Source organism: Nycticebus coucang, chromosome 8, assembly GCF_027406575.1.
Source record: "Nycticebus coucang isolate mNycCou1 chromosome 8, mNycCou1.pri, whole genome shotgun sequence".
NCBI classification, from domain to species: Eukaryota; Metazoa; Chordata; class Mammalia; order Primates; family Lorisidae; genus Nycticebus; species Nycticebus coucang.
Window position 1 is genome coordinate 122,113,639 of NC_069787.1, and position 24,505 is coordinate 122,138,143.

The 24,505-nt window shown below is 41.3% G+C and overlaps 1 protein-coding gene across 1 annotated transcript in view; it reads right to left on the reverse strand.

The window, feature by feature from the left end:
• Positions 1-1,405: 1,405 nt before the first annotated feature.
• Positions 1,406-24,505, reverse strand: part of PLCH1 (phospholipase C eta 1) — a 261,607-nt gene continuing 238,507 nt past the window's right edge. Inside the window, exons 15-24 of the mRNA XM_053600541.1 lie at positions 22,573-22,670; positions 19,450-19,629; positions 19,254-19,361; positions 18,105-18,229; positions 13,443-13,527; positions 10,828-10,974; positions 10,235-10,314; positions 7,568-7,627; positions 6,775-7,129; positions 1,406-4,504 (exon numbers count right to left, since the gene is read on the reverse strand). Of these exons, the coding sequence (XP_053456516.1) occupies positions 2,442-4,504; positions 6,775-7,129; positions 7,568-7,627; positions 10,235-10,314; positions 10,828-10,974; positions 13,443-13,527; positions 18,105-18,229; positions 19,254-19,361; positions 19,450-19,629; positions 22,573-22,670 (3,301 nt within the window). The 3' untranslated portion in view covers positions 1,406-2,441. The remainder of the gene's footprint in view (positions 4,505-6,774; positions 7,130-7,567; positions 7,628-10,234; positions 10,315-10,827; positions 10,975-13,442; positions 13,528-18,104; positions 18,230-19,253; positions 19,362-19,449; positions 19,630-22,572; positions 22,671-24,505) is intronic.

Sequence of the window (24,505 nt, forward strand, 5' to 3'; positions counted from 1 at the left end):
ATGCCCCATGATCATATCAATGTACACAGCTAAGATTTAATAAAAAAAAAGAAAGAAAGAAATAAAAAGCCTTGGAACTATAAAAAAAAAAAAAAAAGAAAAGAAAATGCCATGAAGGCTATGTTAACCAGTTTGATGAAAATATTTCAAATTGTATATAAAACCAGCACATTGTACCCCATAACTGCATTAATGTACACAGCTATGATTTAATAAAAAAATAAAAAATAATTTAAAAAAAGAAATGGAGTCAAATGAGAAGGCCTTGAAACTCCACAGGGCTTGCTCTGGTCAGCCTTTGCAGAAATGAGGGGCTTCCTGGGCACTGGGTTTCAAAAGAAAAAAATCAGGAAACCTATTAATGTCTTGACTGAGACCTCCCTGGTATGATTTTCATGTCACTGAATGAGTTCCTCTAAACCCTGAGAAGCATCACCAGCCTTTATCAAAAATTAAGTTTTATTGCCACTGCCTCCTCTTACTAGGCATTGCCCAAGGGGTCACATGAAATTGCTTCCTCTTCTCTTCCTAGGTCCTGTCAGTACAATACCATATGCCTGGGTGACAGACACACACGGGCACCTGGGGACTGGTCTGATAACCCAGCACTCGCCCCCAACCATTTATGTTATGACTCGATCACCTTGAGGCAGGGTGGACATCCAAATGTAAACTCCTGTGTGATTGTTTTTAGAAAAAAGATTTCATGGAATCATAAAAAGCAACTAAATTCTATTCTTTCTCAAGTGACTTTGAACAACTTTACATTATGTCAATATCTTCTAAGACTGGGATGCCTTGGAAACAAACCAAGGTCTAGGGATGGAACTTTGGGGATTCAGAGCCCCCCAAGAAGACAAAAATGACTTGGATTCACTAAAGGGATGGAACGGAGTCTCTGTCCCTTCCACTATAACAAATCTGTCCCCACCGAGACTCCCAGTGCCTGTTCACAAAGAGGAGGGCCCCCAAGCTTGGGGGAAAGTTCGGAGTTGGGGAACAAGGGACCCCAGAACTGACTGCTCATCTCTCCTCTCTTCTGCGCTGTCATAAAACCTCAGTCTCATCTGCCAGATGCAGCATCTTGCCAGCCTTCCCCACAAGCACCCACCACCACCACCAGTAGGGAAAGATTATTTTTAAAGTTGCAGTCTCAACACCAAATGCAAAGTCATTACATTTGATTTCTTTTCAAGTCACCTTACAAAAACACTCTTCAGAGCACAATGAGAACACTCAGAGACATAAATTGCTGCTTAGAATTGTGCTCGGTGGTAGAAGTCCTCTATTCTAGTGCAAACACGTGGAAAGTAAAATGTGTCCAACTGCTCTGGCTCCATGACTCGAAGTATCCGATAAATTTTAATTGTAAGAAAACACTTCACGAAGTGTTTAAAAATCTGCTTTAATTATATTTTCATCAATTTCAGGAAGGATATCATTGCAGTTAATGTTACAAAAACGCGAAGGCAGACATTGAACACATGCAATAAAAAAAATGAACTCACAGTGAAAATAACGCATGTTGGTACTAAAATATATTTACTTGGTTCTGAAGGAAAAAGGTTTCTTCTAATCATCTAGTCACTTGGATTTTGTTACGCGAAAATATATTTCTTTAAAGCTTTGGGGAAGTTTTTGATTTGTGCTACTGTCATCGTTCAGAGTCTGAGAGAAATACCTCATTCTGAAAACCATTATTATTTGCAGTCTGTCATTTAATCAGAAAATTCAAAAGTACAACAAAGAGTTTGGCAACGGGGATCTTGTTACATACAAAGCCATTAGCAAAAATATGTAACAAAATTTATGTAAAACAATTTGCCCTTATATACAGAAGTTTGCCTACTTCCTCACACTATTACAGCCTATTTGCAAAGTGGGGGGCAAAGGGCATGGGGAATAGCTACCCATCTCCTTTACATTGTTGTCACGGGTGGGGCAGGGAAATGCTAAAAGATGAGGGAACAATTTTCAACATGTTTCAACTGAGTTATATATAAAAATGCATCTGGGCATCTCAACAGAGAAGGAAAAATAGGAAAAAGGACAAGAGCTTAACACAAGGAATTCATTCCTTTGTTGCTGGCGAAGTCTCTTCACACAACAGAGAATAAAAAGAACAACTCAGTGACTGCGATCTGAGGACACGGCAGAGGGCATCTTGGAGAAACGTACGTACATTGTAGCCGGGCTGCTGAGAAGTTTCACATCTAGGCATGCACATAGTTCATACCGATACAGTTAACAGGTACACGGGAAACGTCACTGCATGTAAACACAAACACATCAGCAAGGAAGAACAGGTGAAGTCAAAGGGAGACCGAAACACGAATTTAAAAATACACTTGAAACCCATTCCCAAGCCGAGGACCTTATTTACTGACAGCTGACATTTCACAGAATACCTTGTAAACAATGAAAAGGCAGCTTCTTATAATTCACAGTCTCAAAAGAAAATAAATTTCTGGTTTATTGTCGCTGCTGGGCTCAGTCTGCAAAACAGAATGATCTGAACAGAACTGGTCGACGTGGCCCTGGTGCAGGGCCGTGCAGGCCCCCTCCGGGATGCCCCGGCCTTCGGGGCCAGCCCCCTTGGTGTTCCTCAGGTAGCCGGCGATGTAGGAGCCTGTGGAGTGGCGGTTGGAGGCGGGAGTGGGAGCTGAGGGTTTGTCTCTAAGCACCACACCGGCCCCAACGCCGGGGCCCACCGCTTTCTGCTTCGTGGCCTCCTGCCTCTCCTTGGCACGGCTCGCGATGTTGCGCACTCGGCTTTGGCTTCTGGATGACAACTTGCGGACCAGCGCCCTGGGGATCTGACTGGCATCCTGCTTTGAGTACAGCACGCGACAAGTGTCCTCCTGGTCAAGGGACACGAGCTTCCGAAGCTGCTCGGTCAAAGCATCTACAGGCTCTAAGGGCTTTGTCTTCACAGACACCCCTATCTTGTCTCTAATGCCAGTTGTGACGAAACTCTTACTAATACACTGATACTTGCTCTCAAAATTGCAGGCGATGTCCTCTGATGTTAAATCCCCCAGACTTTTGGATTTGCAAGGACTGGGCAGTTTCAGAGCAGGCAGAGGAAGACGTGCCAGCTGTGTGGGTATGGGGACGTGTGCGTACTGGGCACTGGCCTGCTGGGGCGCACCCGTCTGGTTCATTTTTGCATCAGAATTTGATAAACGGTTATGCACCAAGCCAGCACCTTGATAGGCGAGATAAGAAATGCTTGGAGTGTTGACATCTTGACTATCGTTGAATATTTCAGGGACAGAAGGGTAGAGAGTGCTCTTACAATAGCCATTTTTCAAACCTCTCTGAAACGGTGGCACTCCATCCTGACTGCGCTCCACTTTTAAAGGAGGAGCAAGTAGACCTGTGGTGGCCTCTCTCCTATAGTCACAGGTTGTAGAAGACAGATTTTCTGAGTCCCCATCAATTTCCACAAGGCTGCTCTCTCCAGAATTGAAGCAGAAGTTGGGACTAGCTATCACATCCTCCAGGGTCAAATCCAGGGATGTGGCAGGGCTGAAGCTCTTCAGAGTTGGCTGGTCCTCTCCATGGGTGGGACTTTTTGGTAACCAGCCATGGGAAGGAGTAGGGCACCCAGGCAGGTTGCTGTCCAGAGCCCTCATCTTGGGTTTACCGGAAAGGTCATCGCCTGGTTTAGTTTCGGAGACCAGAGAGCAGGAAGTTTCACAGACTGTGTTTGCATTATGTTTGGTGGTGTCCAGACTTGCAATCAGCTCAGGAGATGAACACAGAAAGGAAGACTTGGGTTTTCCCTTAGGAAAACCAGGCTTGAAGGGCATTTTTAGGTCCAGAGTAGGCAAAGGAGGATGGCCAGACACCTCACTGGTCCTGGGAGGGTGAGGAACAACCGTGAGCTCAGCCTGATCGTTGGTCTCATCCAACTGGCCGATTAGTGCTGAGATGGAACTGCCTGGCTCGTTCTCATTTGTTAAAGTGACATTGTCAATAAGGTGGGAGATTTCACTCTCCTGCAGAATTGCAGTTGAATGTAAGTCCGGCATGTCAGAACCAAGTGCAGAAACATCTGACAAAGAAAAGGACATTGCAGCTCTGCCCTTCATCCTGCTACCTGCTAGGTTCTCAATCTCCAGATTGCTTTGAGAAAGGATGCTTCCGCACAGTGCGCCCTCCGTGTTCCCCTTTGCCTCGGAATTCACACCACGCAGATCATGTGTTGGACTGACTGCAGGATGGAGAGCCAGATTCTGCCTTGGGGAGAGGAGTTTGCTGGGGCGGTGGTTTTCCTGGCAATCATCCGTCACACTTGATTTGGTTCCACCACCCTTAGGACCTGGCATCCCCAACTGTTCTCCTGTGACAAAAATGTTGGCAGCAGAAACAACCGAGTCCCCTTGGCGGGTGCCTTTGTGGAGAAGAGCACTGGAGGAGGAGGATAACTTTTTGCTCAAATTTGGAAAATGCGAGTCTTTTATATTTGCCTTCCCTCTTCTGTCATCCTTATCCTCTGCTGAAGGAAACAATCAACATTTTAGGTGGCATGAATCACTTTACATAGGACCTGCAAACACTCATGTTTGTCTTCAGACAGACAAATGGAGAATGTAAATCTGTTACACTGTGACAGAAGATAATTATGGATCGTAGAGGTTTGCAACAAAGTGTCTGTGTGATGAAAAAATGGTAAAATATATTTATTGGAATTTCACTGAAGCTTCCCTTTGAATACCTATTACATCAGCTGAGGATGTAATATTCATTGTCAAAAAAAAAATGTCAATGAGTCATCATACTTTTACAGTGAGGATTACCTTAAGTTGTTTCCTATTCAGATTTGTACTACACAGAAGCATGGCAATAAAAACAGAACAAGACAGCTCTGTTAAAACAAAGTATTGTGGTACCTGTAAGCAAGATACTATAAGCTTTCAAAGTTATACATGTTTAGTAGAAAAAAAAACATAAATAATATCATTTGAAAGGCATTTTGTCAAAAGATTTAATTTACCCCATTTCTAAAATAATTGGAAGGTATAATAAATTTCTTAAAATATCAATATCTACTGACTTAAAATGTAATGATAAAGAATGGGTCATCAATTCTATCACTGCTAATATCTAGTTTTTTGTTAATTATATTTTCCTTTTTAATGCACAGATTTCATGTTGTCTTCTCCCCTAGAAATGGCAGTAAGGAAAATTATAAAATCAACAAATTCACAGTAATTTGGAATATCTTATAGTAGTACCATGCTGAGATAATATTATTCAAATTATTCATGGTCTTTCTATGCTTTCAATGTCATAATACACAAGAAAGAAGAATTGATGTGACTCCTTTTTAAATATCTTCTTAACTAAAAACACTCATCACAAAAAATTTTGAAAACCCAAAAAAATGATAAAGAAAAAAAATCAAATATCCTTATGATGTTACAACAGCCACGGTAAGTTTTTGCAGAGAGACAGAATAACATAGTTTGATGTTCTGCTTTTTCCTATAATTAATTTCTTTTTTGAAATACAATTTGAATCAATACATGACTATGTATTCCTTCATATAGACCATAATTTCAATATATACAAGTATAACTAATTTATATAACTTTTTTTGAGAATAGAAAATATGTATGTCTTTCTAACTCAACTGTAGCTCACCTTATTTAAAACCCCACCTTTGGGGGAAAATAATTTTTCCCCCAAAGGTGGGGTTTTAAAATAATTTTTAAAGCACATATTTCATCTCTTCTGACACTGCTCTTAGCAAAATTTCAAAATTTTAAACTTCTCTTTTCTCCTTCAAATAAACTATTCAAACATTAGGTTTTCTCCCTATAATACCTTACAATAAAAATCAATTGCAAGCAACATGGCATTTGTGGGGAAATAGACCATTGAAATTAGATTGTTTGACAAAAGACTAATTTTGCTAAAGAAAACAGTTATCACCTTTTACTTCTCTGAGATGATCCTGATTTAATTAAAACACATTTGTTCCAGGGCCATCAAATGGACACAATTTTGACACTTAAATTACCCAGAATAGGAGAGGGGAGGGGAGTCACTGACACAAGTCAAGGGCTCTTTGGCACATTTACAAAGTGATCTCCAGTCTGTCTGGTTCCTGATGTCAGTCAACAGCACACTCAAATTAAGGGAAAAGGTGAGTGGCACCTGCCCCTGTGACTGCGGCGCCCACACCTGGCAGCAGCCACAGGCACGCCTCCTCCCTTGCCGGATCAGGGCAGTGAGGCCGCAGAAAAACTCTGACGGCATGAGCTGCCTCTTGAGGAGGCAAAGCGTTTTCAAGTGGGTAAGGCGGCTTGCCTTCAACATCTGGCTTTCTTTCTCCATAAACATTTCCAATCATGGGAACATGCTATATAGTGGGGAAAGTGATATAATCCTCTTCAACCTCCAATCAGTAAATCTGGTACCCACTCGGAAAACCAGTATTTCCGCTCTCATCTTTCAGGCTTCTCCTCCCTCTCTCCTGCCTCCTCCAGTCCTGAGTCACACCTGCTGGCTCCTCTTCCCCCTCAATTTCAGATGTCAGGGTTACCTGAAAGCTTTAGGTGAGGAGGAAAGGGCTCCTCTACCACCTTTCGCCCTAAAGCCTGGGATCTTCCGGCCTAGAAAATCGCATTAAAAATTATTTATTTTTCAGTATATTATTTATTTTTACTTTGACTATGGAATGTCAATCATGTCCTAATGGTAATCAGGGATCAAACTGCAGCCAAGGAGGGCTGATTCTTACAGAAACGTAAAGCATCTTACCCAGGGAGTTTTCTTTTCCTTCAGAGCCTTTTGCAGTTTCAGAAACAGGCAGTGACAAAGCTTCCAGAAGACTTTTGTCCACAGGCATAGAGATAGGGCGCACTTGCAAGCTCCGTGTGGTCCTCCTCAGGACACCGTCAGGGTCTCGGGAGGCCTCAGACACCGAATCCTTTATCTCTACCATTTCTTGGAAGCCCATTTTGCTCTTTTTCCTGCCTTTGGCCGGAGCACTGGCTGTGCGCCGCAGAATTCTATCTCCTATAGATCGTTTCCGCACATAATGGGAGTTGTTTTCTGCAGAATTGTGCCTGGGATTCTTATTGAACAGTCCCTTAAGGCCTTGGAGCTGTCTGTTCTGAAGACACACAAGGACCAACCGCAAGTTAAGCAAATGGCATAGTAGTGTCAGCAACTTGCCACTGAAATGACAGCTCCATGAAAAATGAATATAAAACGAAATTTTACAGACACTGAAGTATATTCAAACCAAGAAAACAGCAGCTCGCAGCATGTCTGCAGGGCACCATGCACGTCTTATCAACCCTGCCTGGGGAGGAAGTCAGCCTTCCATTCTTACAGCCAAGCTTTCCCAAAAGTTTCCCACCCAGATATGACAAGGTGGTAGGGAAAGTTTTCACAGTTAATAAACTGGTACAAACTTCAGCCGCCATAAAGCAACAGATGCATGTTTCAAAGTGGTAAGCAGGAAAATGGAGTGATATGGAGAAAGCATGCTGCTGTCACTACAGAGAAAGGAGGCCAGCAAGAACAAAGCGCCATGCCGAGAAACTACCTTTGTAGCTCCTAGAAAGTGCAATATAGTATAACTGGGGTTGAGTATTAAAGGGCTCCACTGCAAGGGAAAGAACAAAAACACAACAAAATATGATTTGGGCTCATTGAAGAAGGTGGCAGAAGTAAACACAAAGGAAAAATGCATATATAAACTTCCAGTTGGGATGATCGTTAGTCTTATGCTCATTCATTGTTCCACCAATACCACCGCATTATGGTATATGCCCTCCAACCTGCACACACCTTCAAGGTAATACACAGTATGACTCACACATGGAGATTTATTTACAAGAACAAAAGCCCTATAGAACACCTTCGTATTTTATTTCTGATTTAAGTTTTAAACAATTTCTGAACTTTATTGTTACCTTCAACCATGACAAATGCTAGGGTTCCTACATAGTTAACCTGGGATTCGTAGAATTCAAGAATCTTTTGTTTTTGTTTTTGTTTTGCAGTTATTTTTTTTTTGGCCGGGATCGGGTTTGAACCCGACACCTCTGGTATGTGGGGCCGGCACCCTACTCCTTTGAGCCACAGGCACTGCCCAATCATTCTTTTTTTTTTTTTTTTTGCAGTTTTTGGCCAGGGCCAGGTTTGAACCTGCCACCTCTGGTATATGGGACTGGCGCCCTACTCCTTTGAGCCACAGGCGCCACCCAGGAATCATTCTTGAGTCATTTACATCTGCATCTATTTAGGCCAGAGGAAACATCCCAACAGTAACACAAACAGAACTCTAGAACTAAACATAAAAAGTTATGGTGTAAAACTTCACCAATCTTAGAAACTGGGGTAGTCAGCCCCACCTCTGCTGACTGATGTAAGAATAAACATAGGCACTAATCAGGGTGAATGGTACATTCCTTGCCAATTGGGTTGTAATACTAGTATTACTATTAGCCAACATTTTGGAACATTCACAATGTACCAGGCAGATTTAGTTTACATATATGAGATCTGGCCATTAAGTTTATGAACTTGCTTACATTGGAGGCACTGCACAAACAACCCGGTAAGATTTTATAGCCTTGATAGGCCAGTGTCTCATAGCTGTGTTCATGTCTGTATGTGGTGGTGTCTTGCTGAGCAGTGTTCAGTATTGCTGTTGTGTGAATTAGAGCAATAAACAAATATCCCCAAATTTCTTATTAAAGACAGCAAGAATGGAAGTGAAATCAGGGACATGTTAGTCAAAGTTTATGGGGATAATGCCATGAAGAAAATGGCAATGTACCAATGGATTAGACATTTTTCTGAGGGGAGAGAGAGAGTCAATGATGAAGAGAGGTCAGTGCAGCCATAAATGAGAAATACCAATGAAAACATGGCAAAAAATCCATCAAATTGTGTATAGAACTCCTTGGCTGACTGTGAGAAGCACAGCAGACCACGTAAACATGGATAGAAAAATAGTTAGGAAAATCTTAACTAAAAATCTTGGCCAACAACTCATGGCTCTTGCATCACAGCAATGCACCCAGCTCATGCAGCACTGTCTGTGAGGGAGTTTTCAGCCAAAACAAATAACTGTATTGGAACACCCTCCCTACTCACCTGACCTGGCCTGCAACGAATTTTTTCTTTACCCAAAGATAAAGGAAATATTGAAAGGAAGACATTTTGATGACATTCAGGACATGAATGATAATATGACAATAGCTCTGAGGGCCGTTCCAGAATTGCTTTGAAGGGTGGACTACATGCTGGTCTCAGTGCACGGCTTCCTAAGCAGAGTACTTTGAAGGTAGCTGTAGCGATATTCACCAGTGAGGTATGTGACACTTTTTCTAACATGAGTTCACAAACTTACTTTTCAGACCGTGTGTATGTGTGTTTTATAGACGTGTGTGTGTGTAATGAAGTAGATTCTATTTTTATCCCACATTTACAGATAAGGTTGCTGTGTCACAGACAACTTGCATACCCATAAAGGAGAGGCTCCAGCCTACACAAACTTCTGGTTAAAAGCACTAGAAACTCCTAATCCCTCTTCAATGCTCTTATAGTCCCTCCAAATCCTATCTGGTCCTGAAAATTCATACTGGTGGCCAAGTCCCCAATTATTATCATGACCAGAGAATAGCCTCATTGATTTTAAACCCCGAGTGAGTTCTACAATAAAGAGAGTGGTATCAGGAAAAAGCTCAGATATATTTTCATGATCGCTTTCTTTTCAGTCCTGTTAGTAACTTTAAAATTCACCCATAATTTTTAGGTTTTCAGTTAAAGGCAATAGCACCAAATGAATGCAGCTAGCTTAGAACTAGCTGGGACCATGACCCACTTGGCACAGAGAATTCATCAAATATCTGAGACATTCCATTTCCCACTGCAGCCAGTTTGGTCTTTGAAAGGATTAAAATAAAATTCAACATTTAACTATATCTTCATTGTTCAAACAAATGATTGCCTGAAAGAATAAGAGTTTTCTCAATTCTATTAAGCCTAGAGAGGGCCCCTGGGTGGAAGTGATGTGTACACACTTCTCAACAGTGGACCAAGCACAGGTGGATTGGGACATGACTGGCAGGGCAGTTGGGCTTTCTGGGATTCCCTATGGTTTGTCAAATGTACATTCCATTCATGCAATTAGTAAATTAGTAGCTTAGTTGAGGACCATATTAGTGTTGCATGTGAATTTAAGCCCTATGATCTTTCTCACCTTTCCATAGATTTCATTGATTGTTATGTGGACAAATATAGATGCTTCTGTCAGTCCTTCCAAATAGACATGCCGGTAGCCTGATAAAAGTAAAGAAAGTCATTTCTTTTAAGTTGAACCTGCATTTGGCTTTCCTCTGGGCACAACAAAATTAAGTATCTTGACATTTTAAAAAGTACATTAACAGTCACATTTCTCAACGTATATTTTAGCTGTCATGTAAGCCATGTATATCGTGTAAGTCACATATCATATGTTAAATCTTTCTTTTCTTTTCTTTCTTTTTTGAGACAAAATCTTGCTCTGTTGCCCTGGCTAGAGTGCAGTGGTTTCTTCACAACTCACAGCAACCTCAAACTCCTGGGCTCAAGCAATCCTCCTGCCTTCGCCTCCTGAGTAGCTGGGACTATAGGCATGTGCCACTATGCCTGGATAATTTTTCTATATTTAGTAGACATGGGGTCTTGTTGTTGCTTAAACTGGTCTGGAACCCCTGACCTCTCACCTCTGTCTCCCAAAGTGCTAGTATTACAGGCATGAGCCACGGAAAAAGGAATGATCAGCCTGGAGACAAAAGGCCAGCCCAGACCTACCAGGCACTAAGCTGCTGAAAGTCACAGTTCTTTGTCCAACGAAGTCTCGTCCAATGGGATCATGATCCCACACGAGGAATCGCACCAAAGCTATTTCTGGCATATGTACGGTAAACGTCAGGGTTTCTTCCCACACAGGGTTAAATCCTTAGAGAAACAGAAAAAGAGAAATCAGAACAGCATAGGGCTTGGCTGAAAATGAATTGGCAGCAACATCTGCAAAGCAGACAGTGAAAATTGCTTGCGATGGTTATTAAACTCGTAAAGACGACTGAGCCACTCCAGGACGCCTCGCTGGAATAAAGCCTCAGAATTTACCCCCTCGCCAGCAAACAATTGGTGAGAAAATTGCCTGTAAATTATCACATCCATTCTATTAATCTTTGGCATCCAACTGTATTAGAGAGAAAGCTAATCTTTAGAATGCTTCCGTAAGTTCAAAAATTATCTACAGTAGTGATGTAAGAACACTGTTTCAGCAACAATGATAAAGAGTGATGCCCCCACCACAAAATTATGCTTCTCATGCACCAAAGATTCTGCTGCTGTAATAATCACCAACAACCACTTTATGAAGTGATTTTCAGATCTCAGCACCATTGTACATAGATCATCCTATTTAATTCTTACAGCTATCCTCTAACAGAGGCCAGGCAGGATTTTTAGTTTCTTCAAATTAAAAAATATATATATTACTAGTTTTCAAAATTGTAACTTTAAAAATTATATAAATAACACATGCTCATTTTTTTAAAGTAGGAAATACTAGTTCTTATAACTCATCTTTCCATAGATAAAATTGATACTCATAGAAAATAATGTGCCTGAGGTCACACAGGACCTCACAATTAGTGGCAGGGACAAATTAGACTGTGCACCACTGGTTCCCAGTGGCTCCTTGTGAAGTAAGACTTTACCACGTGAATGATGATATATTTTTTTCTTTTCTTTTTTTGTTTTTTCTTGACTGATGATATATTGTTATAGCTGCTGAAAATAAATAGAAAAAGTATACAACATTATGTTAACTTCTTTGTAAAATTCCCAGAAAAATAATTACAAAACAGACAAAAATTCAAGTATTACAAAAGTTTCTGGTTTTTCTTTCCAAAAAGTGAAAGGTTTTATTACATGTGTGTATTCAGGTCTCAACCACTTGACCCTATGAAGAGCACCAAGCTAATGAAATGAGACACCCCATCTGCAGGACAAAGGATTGTTTTGTTGACATAAGGATGACCTCTCAATTACTTCTGAAAACAAACAGAGAAAGGATAATCTATTGTACACTGTTGGGAAAATCCAACATCGGAAGGCTGCTTTCTTTAAGCACATTATTTTCTGAGTGATAAATTTGCCCTGCTCTGGAGCTCTCCCATTCATTCAAGGTTTCCCTTGGAATTGCTAATTTCTCAGATATTTCGATGATTGCTGTTTAAATTTATTTTAGACTATTAATGACTAGGATTGAGAAAAATAAGTACACCATAAGGTCTGTCAATGGTATAAACAAACACGTTTCAGAAGATTACCAAGAAAAGGATATAAGGCCTGGTTTGGGTAAAGAAGGCTTTCTTCCTTTTTTTTTTTTTGAGACAGTCTCACTCTGTCACCCTGGATAGGGTGCCATGGCATCTTTGTACCTCACAGCAACCTCAAACTCAAGCAATCCTCTTGCCTCAGGCTCCCAAGTGGCTGGGATTACAGTTACCCACCATAATGCTCAGCTAGTTTTTCTATTTTTAGTAGAGACAGGGGTCTCGCTCTTGCTCAGTCTGGTCTCTAACTCCTGAGCTCATATAATCCACCCACCTTGGCCCCCCAGAGAACTGGGAGCAGAGGCCTGAGCCACTGCAACTAGCAAGAAAGGTTTCTTTAGGGAAGCGCCTGTGGCTCAGTGAAGCTGGCGGGTTCAAACCCAGCCCCAGCCAAACTGCAACAAAAAAATGGCCAGGAATTGTGGCAGGTGCCTGTAGTCCCAGCTACATGGGAGGCTGAGGCAAGAGAATAGCCTAAGCCCAAGAGCTGGAGGTTGCTGTGAGCTGTGATGCCACAGCACTCTACCAAGGGTGACAGAGTAAAACTCTCTCTAAAAAAAAAAGGAAGAAAGAAAAAAGAAAAAAAATGAAAGCTTTCTTTGTATTATGGCCAAAATATAAGAACAATGCTGCCCCTTCACTACATGTGAATATTCAAGAAATAAACCTGCCTTACCACACTGCACCTTTAGAGATTTATATGCTCCAGAAAAAATGAGAAATTATCAAGACATGAAGACTTCACGAATGAGCACTTTGAGAAAACTCACATTAAAAAAACACAATATACAAATATAATGGAGGCATTTTCCTGAGCAAATTTTAACCCACTTCTTGAAAATCTCATTCATTCTTTTCACTAAAAAGAATTTTTTCTTCATCTATAGAGCCTAGATTATAAAACCATCAACACATACGAGGCATCAACCCCCCAGTTACTCCATTTTATATGTTGAGAAGTCCTTAACATAAACTCAGATGGCAGTTACAGATTTTCCAGGCATCTTTCTTTTCCAGATATGCAAATTCTATTTCCAGAACATCCCCATTAGAAATGAACACAGAGTATCATCTTACCATTGTCATCCACCACGCGGGTTTGGTCTTTACAACAATCTACTGGCAATCCAATAATTTCAACTTCAACAAAAGGATCAATGATCTATATAAACAAAGAGAAAGTATTATTAAAAATGGTACATTTCTATACAAGTTAATCCATTGGAGGATGGCCAATATGGCCAAAATGTCTATATTTCAACAGCAATCAGTTTAAGTACTTACAAAATAAGAAGAATATTATGAGGTGAAGCATATTCAGATTTAAGACAGGAATAAGAGAAATTAAATTCGTATTGCCAATGACTCCTAATGTTACACAACCTTTATGCCATGAAACTACAATTTCGGTCCAGGGCACATACCCAAGAGAAACGAGAGGCTTTGCCCATGTACAAATGCTCAAAGCAGCTCTATTCATAATAATCAAACGGTAGAATCACCTAAATGTCTGTCTTGAGTAGGGTAGAGAAATTGTGCACACGGGTTTAATGAATACCAGGCAACAATGAGAAAGCAACAAAGTTCTCTCTGCTGCCTAGAAATAACGTTAAGTAAATCAGACATAAAAGTATCTGCATCAAAGTCCATTTATACAAAGTTTCCATTGTGGGAGATGTAGCTATTGATGGGGGGTGGACAGGAACCTTCCAGGGATTCGGGTTATGCTCTGTCTTGTTCTGGGGGCATAATAGGTAATCGAGCTATCCACGTTCAATTTGTGCCATTTAATGCAGTTTAGCTGATTATGTATCATAATGTATATTAAAAAGTATCAAAGGGTAAAACATTAAAACGTAAATCAAAAGAAAAAGTATGAGTGTTAGCCTTCTTCTCTAGGGGGAGGGATTATGATTTGTCAGTCATCTGCAAGATTTCTTTTGTGGAACAAGTTCTGAGGAATAAAAACCGAAAGAACCCAGAAAGAAGTAATCTAAGAAAGTCTAAAGGGGACAGAGTTATGAAGGCTGAGAAAACATATTTTCAGGAGCTTAGAGAATGAAGACCATGTAGAATTTGGGGGGTAGCGGGAGGGAATAAGAACTAGAGAAGTATGATGGAAAAATGTGTTACAATGATTAGATGGAAGTCCATGTTATTTATTTAGCAAATAACTATAGTTAAAGTTCATTCATTTTCTTTTAATTATTCTGTGCTAGAATTTTTTTTCCTTTGAATAGAACTCTGTGATAAAACTGGACCAGGGGTCTTGGATTTGGGGGTCAGCTAATGGATACAATATCTTTTCTTGAGGAATTCGAGGCCAAAGGCTGGGAGAGTGATCACCTGTTTCAAATTTTGGCTCCTGTGCTGACCTTGGCCATATTGTATAACTGTGCTCCAGTTTCATCTGTAAACCTGAGATAACAGTGTCTGCCTTATGTTGATAAGATGGCAAAGGAGTGGCATTAGATAGTGGCAGCAGACTGGGGAGTGATTCAGCAAAGGAGAATTCTCAGGAGATGGTAAGTGATTAGGTGTGGAAAACAAAGAAAGAGAGAAAATTAAGAGATGGCAACTGGTTTTCTGATTGGGGGAAGACGAACTGTTACTCCATTTTCAGAGATATGAATAATGTGAGGGATCGGGGCTGACAATTCAGGGGGGTCTGGAGAGTTTGGATGGAGAAAAAACTATATCTTAATTTTTAATAGCCTCTGGCTAAAGCACAACTTAGTAATAACAGAACTGTAAGTCTGTGTTCAATAGAAACCATAGATGTTTTCATGTTACAGTTGCTGCAGAAATATCAAAGCATCACTTATACTCATCACAGCTTCAAAATCCCAAAAGTGATCAGAACCACCACTGGACTCTGGTATTGATTGTATCAGTAAAGGCTCACACATTTTTGTCTATCACAATTTGTTTTTATAAAATAGTTTGATAAGTGAATTTCAATGTAATTGTTTCCTGTGTAACCCTATTTTTTATTTTATGCATTTAAAAACATTCTGAGAAGGGGTCACAGGGTTAACCAGATACCAAAGGGTTGCATGGCTCAATAAAAGGTTAAATCTTCTGATAGAACCTCATAAGCCATAATAAGAAAGTTAGTTTTTCATTACAAAAGAAATACATTTATTATGCATTAAAAACTTAATTCTGCAGGCTATGTATTAATTACAAGGATAACCATATACTATGAAAAACATCTGGAAGACACCCCTGATCTAAGTAACATTCTCAGTTATGGGATAAACTGACATCACGTTGCTCCTTGTGTGATACACTGGGAAGGATACATTGGCCATGTATATTCCTGCCAATATATTACTCTGACTCTAATCATGAAAACCAGGTAATCCCACATTGAAGGACATCGGTCCTTCATTGTAAGACCACTTGGTCTTTGGTCTTTTAAGATCTAGAATAATTCTTCTGCCTTTTTGCTTTGTTTTCATGACACTGGCTTGGACTTTGGGGAGCAGCCACTGCGGAAATGATAACTAAAAACAACATGTGATCTTTTTAGATTAGGTAATATTGCTGTACCAATGTTAAATTTCATAAGGGTAATGACTGCATTGTAGTTATACAGGAAAATGTCCACCTTCTTACAATAAAAATGGAGAGGCATTTAGGAATTAAGTATCATGATGTCAACAATTTGCTCTCAAAGGACTCTCCAAAGAGAAGCAAATATGTATGCCACCCCCCACACACACACATCCCACACACACGTATACAGAAGAAAGAGAGGTAAGGGCGGCCCCGTAGCTCAGTGGGTAGGACGCCGGCCCACGTACACTGGGGCTGGTGGGTTTGATCCCAGCCTGGGCCAGCTAAGAAAACAATGACAACTGCAACAACAACAACAACAAATGGCTGGGTGTTGTGGTGGGTGCCTGTAGTCCCAGCTACTTGGGAGGTTGAGGCAAGAGAATCGCTTAAGCCCAAGAGTTTGAGGTTGCTGTGAGCTGTGACATCACAGCACTCTACCCCAGCGTGACAGCTTGAGACTTTGTCTCAAATAAATAAATAAACAAACAAACAATAAATTAATTTTAAAAAAAGAAAAGAAAGAGAGGTAAGGCAAGTGTAATAAAATTTAATAATTTAAATTTTGGAATGGTTGTTCTGGGTCATTTATTTTACTACTATTGCAACTTTTCTGAAGTTTAAAACATTTTTATTTTCTTTTGAGACAAAGTCTTGTTCTATTGCCCAGGCTAGAGAGTGCAGTGGTGTCATCATAGCTCACAGCAACCTCAAACTCCTGGGTTCAATTGATCCTCCTGCCTCAGCCTCCTGAGTATCTGGGACTATAAGCACCTGCCACCATTCCAGACTAATGTTTCTATTTTTTGTGTAGACAAGAGTCTCACTCCTGCTCATGCTGGTCTTGAAGTCCTGGACTCAAATGAGTCTCGACCTCCCAGAGAGATGCTAGGATTACAGGTATGAGCCACACCTCCTGGCCTAAAGTTTAAAATGTTTTAAAATAAAAGTTTGGGAGAATACAAAGGAAGTGAGCCTTCCTTTCTGCAGACAAAAAAGGAAAGAAGAAAGGAAAGTACAGGAAAGGAGCCTAAATTTCTGACATCACCAACGAATTGCTCTTGCAGCTCAGAGAACAGATGCAGGGACAGAAGGGCGGCAGGGAGAGAAGGTAGGGGGGTGTAGGGGGGTGCCGGCAGCAGAGCCAACAAGACTTGGAGTTGGCCGGTCCCATCTGAGGCTCTACTGTCTGAGAAGTGGGACATCATACCATCTGTTGAAGATGATGAGGACAGAGAGAAGGCTGGGAACAGCCACTGCAGAAAATGGGACTGAGCGCTAAGGTGAGGCTGGAATGGCAGCGCAGAGCCATGGGTGGGCTGATAGGGCTGAAGGGCTTATGGGGCTGGCCTCTTACCGAGCTCTGGGGTCTCCTCTGTCAAGTCCAGAAGTAAAGCTTTAACAGGTGCGAGTGGTAAAAGGGTACAAGAGTGAAGGACAAGCCCTGTCAGGAGGGACATGAGCACAGGAGGGGCCTGTGGGGAGGCAGGTAACCGAGGCTGAGGCTGTGCTTGCTGGCTCCTGCTGTAATCCCAGCACTTTGAGAGGCAGAGGTGGGAGGACTGCTTGAGCTCCGGAGTTCGAGGTTGCAGTCAGCTATGAACACCACTACATTCTAACCTGAGCAACAGAGCGAGACACTCACTCCAAAAATAGATAAATGAACAAAACAGCAAAAGAAACGGAGGCCAAGAAGACAGGGGTGATGGAAATAATAGAATAAAAGCTCTGGGAAGAAAGGAGGCTGGGGTCACAGAGGGAGACATTTAAATGCAGAGGTGCAGGAGGAGACAGCGGCCATCAGCAGGTGGCCAGGAAGCAGGTGGCTGCTGTGTAGTAGGGATGAGGAATGTGGATGGGAGATTAGGACGGACTCTTAGGCAGTGTTTCTATTAATAATAAAATTGATCTTTGCAACCTAATTTTACCATTGCCAGCATTAGTCTTGAAATGTAAATTAAATCATGTGCACTCATGCCTCCAAAACACAATGCACTGAAGTCCAGCAGGAACTGTGCAGGATTCGCCAATAAATCAGCTAATGTCTAATGAGCCAAGATTGGTGCTCACGACGGAATATACAGACACACACAGCCCTGAAGACGGTCAGGTAAAAAGTAAACACAATAAAACAATCACATGACTACTTTCCTAGACACATAGTCCCATACAGCTTACCTCGCCTCGGTCTCCAAACATGGAATCTGGAGGTTTGGGGAGTTGCTGTCCACTGATCACTTTCAGGATGAGCTGCTTTTTGGGGTTGGCAGGAAGTGGATCACCAGAGAAAGGGTTGAAAGTACCTAGGCCAAACAAAGCAGAGGCTGTTAACAGGGGAAGAAGGCGCGCGCGCGCGCACACACACACACACACACACCTTATGCTTGCAAAACAAAGAAATAATGCTGAATTACAACAGTGCTTCTTAGAGCAAAGAAATTATCATATCACTGCCTGTGGCTTCTGCCTAGAGGTGTCACCAACTGGCATTTCCATAGCCAGGTGTTTACTAGATTCCATGCTCCTAAAGGCTGGGGAATGGACCAATTTAAAGCAAGCGTCTGCAGTGCAGTGATCAACTGTGACACGGGAGAAGAGGCACCCTTTATTTCAACACAAATAGCCTAAAAAGAAGAGCCGTTATGTTAGATTCAAAGACCTTTTCAAACCTAACCTATCTCAGGTGTAGAATGACTGTAACAAACAGCGGAGCAAGAATACGCCCAAAGCATAAAATCCTGAAAACATCTGTCAACACTTTCCTTTACTGGAATTGTTATAAATCTGTTCTGGAAATTAAAAAAAAAATTTTTTTTTTGATGAGTGGAACCAAAAGGAAGCATTGTTTGATCTAACACTGTTGTGTCTTTTCTCTTTTTTTTGTTAATGCTGTTTGGTAATCGGACTGCACTAACTAAAAGAGCTCGATAAAAACTGTTTCAGGTAGAAATTAATTTTGTCAGCAGGTCTCAGACTCCCACTCCCTAAGATAATTCCTGAAAGATAGGGCACAGACCTTTGAAGACAGTCCAGTTTATATATAAGTATTGCCCAGTGAATAGCGTGCTGGGACACTGGGTCTCAGATGACAAGGCATTGCTGTTCACGTACCTCTTGCTATACATCACCTCCCTAGGCAACATTCTACACATCTTGTTACCCAAATAGTAAATAGTTCTGACAGCGTTCTCATTTACATTCAAACACCTTAACCTATCTTTTTAAAAAATATATCATGTTTCAAAGCACTGGGGTATCACACTTTCTAAACAGCTTTTTTAACAGGTCACCTGCATTCAGAGATCTTTCTGTAAGATTAATGCACACCTTTGCACATTTGCTGGGGTTTGAGGACGTAGCCACAATTGCCATTTGTCTTGAATTTGGCTCGATTTAACTGCATCATTCGGCCTTCAGACTGATAGTTCAGTGCCACTGTGCAAGATGAAGGTTTGAGAGAATTAGGCAAGGTGACAGGACGTCAGAATATATAAAGAACCACTCCGTCTGGAGCCATACACACCTAGTTGGCAACCTGTGTTCCAGTAGGGCAGAGGGTTGAAGTTGCTGGAATCTATGCGGTAGGCAGAGGGATAAATCCTCGTGAGCTGCTTTTGGTTATAAATCATGAACTGCTCTGACTTCTGCTGAACCACCTGATGCGCTCGTGTTTCACTGAATGATAACACATTCCCCGTGGTTCCTGGCAGTTTTTCATAAAGAAAAAAGGCAAGTGAGAACTATAGCAAAGGAAACAGCACTCACAAAAGACCTTATAATAATGTCACATTATACCAGTAGTAAAAAGCAGAGCAGAAGAGTAGACCCAATCAAAACAGACGCAGCTCCTGTCCAAGAAAGACCATCAAATTCCATTCTTAGGGCTCCTTTGTCATTAAGAGGCCAGATCAGAGCTATGCGCCTTGTTAAGGGAGCTGTCTTCTTCTGACTCCCACGTTCCCTAAGAATTCAATCATCCCACTAATTTATGTCTACCTGACTAGCATAAAGAGGGCGGGGTGAAAAATTATTTTCTGAGTCCATAATTCAAACAGAATATCTTTGCCAAAGAAAGCAACAGCCAGGGATAAATAAAACCATCCACGTAATTTATTCCTCATAATGGAAAGACATTCATTAAAGGCATTCATCTAAAAGGCGTACATACAAAACACACATTAACTTATAACATTCAGGGTTCACGCAAATAAAAAGATCAGTTAGAAAAAAGAAAAAATGAGTTTTAAATGCATTTGAATAGAATTATGGAACTAGTCAAAACCTGTTTTGGAGAAAGGAGTAACAATGGAGAAAAAGTTCAGAAAGCATCGTAAAGAACTAAACATTTCAGGACTGAAGACAACCACCTACCCAACCAGACATATAAACTATGGGGAAAACAATAAAAAGGTAAAAGCCCACTAAGCCTGTTCTAACACTTCTGCTCAGACAATCACCATGAGGGCTGGATCTGAGGCCATGGAAGCTGGGGTGGGGGTAGAGAAGAAGGGGTGAGCCTCCAACACTAGATGTTTCACCCCTGTCTCCCAATCCCACCTTTTGTACCAAATCTACAAGGCCCCTCCTATTCCCCCTCCTTCACCAAGCATGCACACCCTAACCCCAAACGATCCATCTGGGCCCGCTGGAAAGGGCCAGGGTACTTAACAGCCCAGGCTCATCAAGAGCTTCAACACTAACAAGCCGGGTGTGTCTGAACCCAGACTGAGAGACACAGTCCATGAAGACAATGAGTTGAACTTGCTGCTGACCCAACTGGGCCTGAATCGTATCTACACTGCCTATTCATCAGCACACAAAGTCTCCCAGGACCCTGCTGTCCTCAGGGCTGTGCATCCTTAGATGTTAGACGCTGGCCAACTGACCATGACATTCCAGAGCTGGAACTTGCAACAGTCATAAACACAAGTGGTGACAAAAAAAACTAGAGAATCACAGTTTTTAAAGGGAATATTTCTCTAGTATAGATATAGAACTCTTCTTCAAGACATACAGTCATATATATTCTATTGACATAACTTACTAACATAGTTTACATATCTCAAGCATACTAAAATTGCACTTATTTGCAGATTCTGCTGAAGAACGCCTTTAACGGGCGGTGTCTGTGGCTCAAGGAGTAGAGCACCAGCCCCACATAACCAGAGGTGGTGGGTTCAAACCTGGCCCTGGCCAAAAACTGCAAATAAATAAATAAATAAATAAAATTGAAAAAATATATATTAAAAAAAAAAAAGAATGCCTTTAACATGGTGCAAGAAAATATAATCTTTTTGACAAGCCTAATTCAGATGGAGAATCACTGTAATTAATACCACTATTTTTTGTCTCTCCACATAAATTTATGCACCCCACAGTATCATTAAGATGACCTTGCTAATTAGGCACAAATGAATTAGTATATTAATAGAGCTGAGTTGCTTTGTACTGGGAGAAGCCATGCATTCATGACCTAGTTCTCATTTTGTAGCAAAACAAAACAAAAAAACCAAAGAGACAAAAACGGCTGAAGTTCAAGAGCTAAAGAGTACTCAAGCTTAATTTGCATTAAGCTAATAAGATTATGGTTGACAAAGGCATTACTGAAAATGTGTATTCCCTTAACCAAATATGCCTTCACTCCATTCGACCACTCTTGGAGTTTATTTCTGAGCTGTGGGCAGTATTTATAAGACTGTATTGCAGAAAATCCTACAGGGTCTCATGTTCTCACATGTGAAATTAATTTAAATCTTGTATAATGTTTACCATTTGAAGAATTCAACACCAAAAAGAAGAAATATTTCTGTAAATAGAAAAAGACACATTTGGGACGCGGAGGGGAGGAGTGGGAGAAGATCTGAGAGGAGAATCCTGGACGGTTGTGAGGACACACGAGTCACCACAATGTCCCTTCACGAGGACTTATTGAGAAAATCAGGGGTTCTGATTTATATTTCAGGGAGGTTCTGATTTACATTTCCGTTCTGCTAAAATTAAAATTAGATGAAAAGCCATATGACAGCAGGTTATTTTTGCAAGCCTTCAGTAACCAAACAGAACAGAAGATAAAGGGAAAAAGAGCAACTAGCAGCAAAGTCAAGGGTAAGAATAGCTGCAACTAGGATTTCTCAGCTCAACGTGGCAACTGATGGGTGAAAACAGTGAAAAAGTCAATGCCACTGAGATTTCTGCTCTTTTTGTTAAAAAAATTTCAATCTGGATTTAGTCATAACTTCCAATAAGAAAATAGAGGGCGTTTCATGCTGTGATTTTAGCTGATTGATTTCTTTGTCTTTTGTTCATTCATATTTGGGGTGGTCATCTGAAAGCTGGTCCTCAAGCCAGAGCAAGTCTCCACAGTTCAAGCACTGGAGAAAGACCCTGCTCTGGTGCACTTGTCTTTTTATAATAATAGAGCCCTCTTCCCCTGTGGGAAATTTCTCTGACCTACTCAATCAGGTGACCTCAGTAATCAGTAGAGCCCTCCTTGTGAGCTCAACATTATATAATATGCCTAAATTGATTTCTACACAGTCCCAGAAATGTGTGGTGATACTCAGATTAACAAAAGATTAACCTTTGACAAAAGAAAGGTAAAGAATGTTTATCCAGAGCTAAAGAAAAAAAAACTCCCCACCCTTACCATCATCCACAATGTCCTGGGCGGCCACAGAGTTTGTGTACACAACCAGATCCGAAAGTTCTCGGCAGAGCTTCATGGTTTTCCTTCGGCGCCCCAACCTGTGAAGGACACACCCAGGAATCATGATGTGTTGGAGCTGAGGGAGGTCTGAGCTTTTCGTTACTCCACCTTCCCTATTTAAGATGATCGAGGGAGCCGGGATTAGAACCTGTGTGATTCCCATTCAGCACTCTTTCCACCACAAAAGCCTGCTGGAGTAGACCACCTCCTGCCCCTTGATCCTCAATTTTACTTTCTAGGGTTTAAGTTATCCATGGTCCAAAAATATCAAGTGGGAAATTTCAGAAATAAGCAATGCATAAGTTTTAAATTGTGCATCACTCTGAGTAGGGTGACGAAATCTTGGGCCATGCTGCTCTGTCCCATCAGGTCATGAATCATCCCTTTTTCTGGCACGTTCATGTGTATGCTCAACCCATCAGTCACTTGATAGCCGTCTGGGTATCAGATTCACAGTGTTACAGTGCTTATGTTCAAGTAAACCTTATCTTCCTTAATAATGGCCATAAAGTGAAAAAGCAGTGATGTTGATAATAGGTATAAGCCAAAGAGAAACCATAAAGTAAGTGCTTCCCTTCAGTAAAGAGGTGAAAGGTCCCAACTTAATAAGGAAAGAAAGAACATTGTCCGTGTAGGGTTTAGTACTGTCCATGCTATCGGGCATCCACGGGGGGTCTTGAAATGTATTCCTCATGAGTAAGGGGGGACTGTTGTACTGTGGTTTTGTTCACGGCTCTGCCAGAATTCACAGCCTCTTCTCATGCATTTGCAAGCTCTGTTGTGCAGAGCTTGAATCCCACTGTCACCTAGCTTGGGAACAACACCAGAGTTCACCAGGGAACCTCTGCAGAGAGGAGAAACTGGGCAAAAATGACATAGAAACACCGCCTTCTAGGTCACAAGAATTATATACCTAAGGACAAACATGCCAAATTTCTATAGGGATTATTGTTAGAGATGTAATTACGATTGATTTTTATTTTCTTCTCATACTTTTCCTATATTCTTTAACTTCCTTAAAAAATATGCATCACTTTAGTGCCTTCTCCTCTTAGATTTTTTTAAGTTCTCCCTCTCTGACAAAGCACTCTCCGTATCTCCTACAAATGTACAAATTGTACCACTACTCTACCCCAGTGACGTCCTCCACAGACTTTTACCCTACATTCATGTGCACACTCAACTTCTGAGGGAACATCCAACTATCAAAAATGCAAAGAAGATACACAAATGGCCGATAAGCACATGAAAAGGTGTAAACCTCATTAGTCATTAGAGAAATGCAAATCAGACTACAATGGAATGCCACTAAAGGCAGACAATAACAAGTTTGACAAGGATAAGGAAAAATTGGGACACTCGTATCTTGCTGAGGAATATAAACTGATACAACCACTTTGGAAAATTGTTCTGGCAATTGCTCAAAAAGTTAAACAGTGACCCTATTAGCCAAGAATTCCACTTCTAGATACATACTCAAGAGAAATAAAAACACATGTCCACACAAAAACTTGTACGTGAATGTTCACTCATAAGAGTCAAACAGGTGGGCAGCGCCTGTGGCTCAGTGAGTAGGGCGCCAGCCCCATATGCTGAGGGTGGCGGGTTCAAACCCGGCCCCGGCCAAACTGCAACAAAAAAATAGCCGGGCGTTGTGGTGGGCGCCTGTAGTCCCAGCTACTCGGGAGGCTGAGGCAAGAGAATCGCGTAAGCCCAAGAGTTAGAGGTTGCTGTGAGCCGTGTGACGCCACGGCACTCTACCCGAGGGTGGTACAGTGAGACTCTGTCTCTACAAAAAAAAAAGAGTCAAACAGGGAAAACAACCCAAAGGTTCCTGAACCATGTGATACCACGGCACTCTACCAGAGGGTGG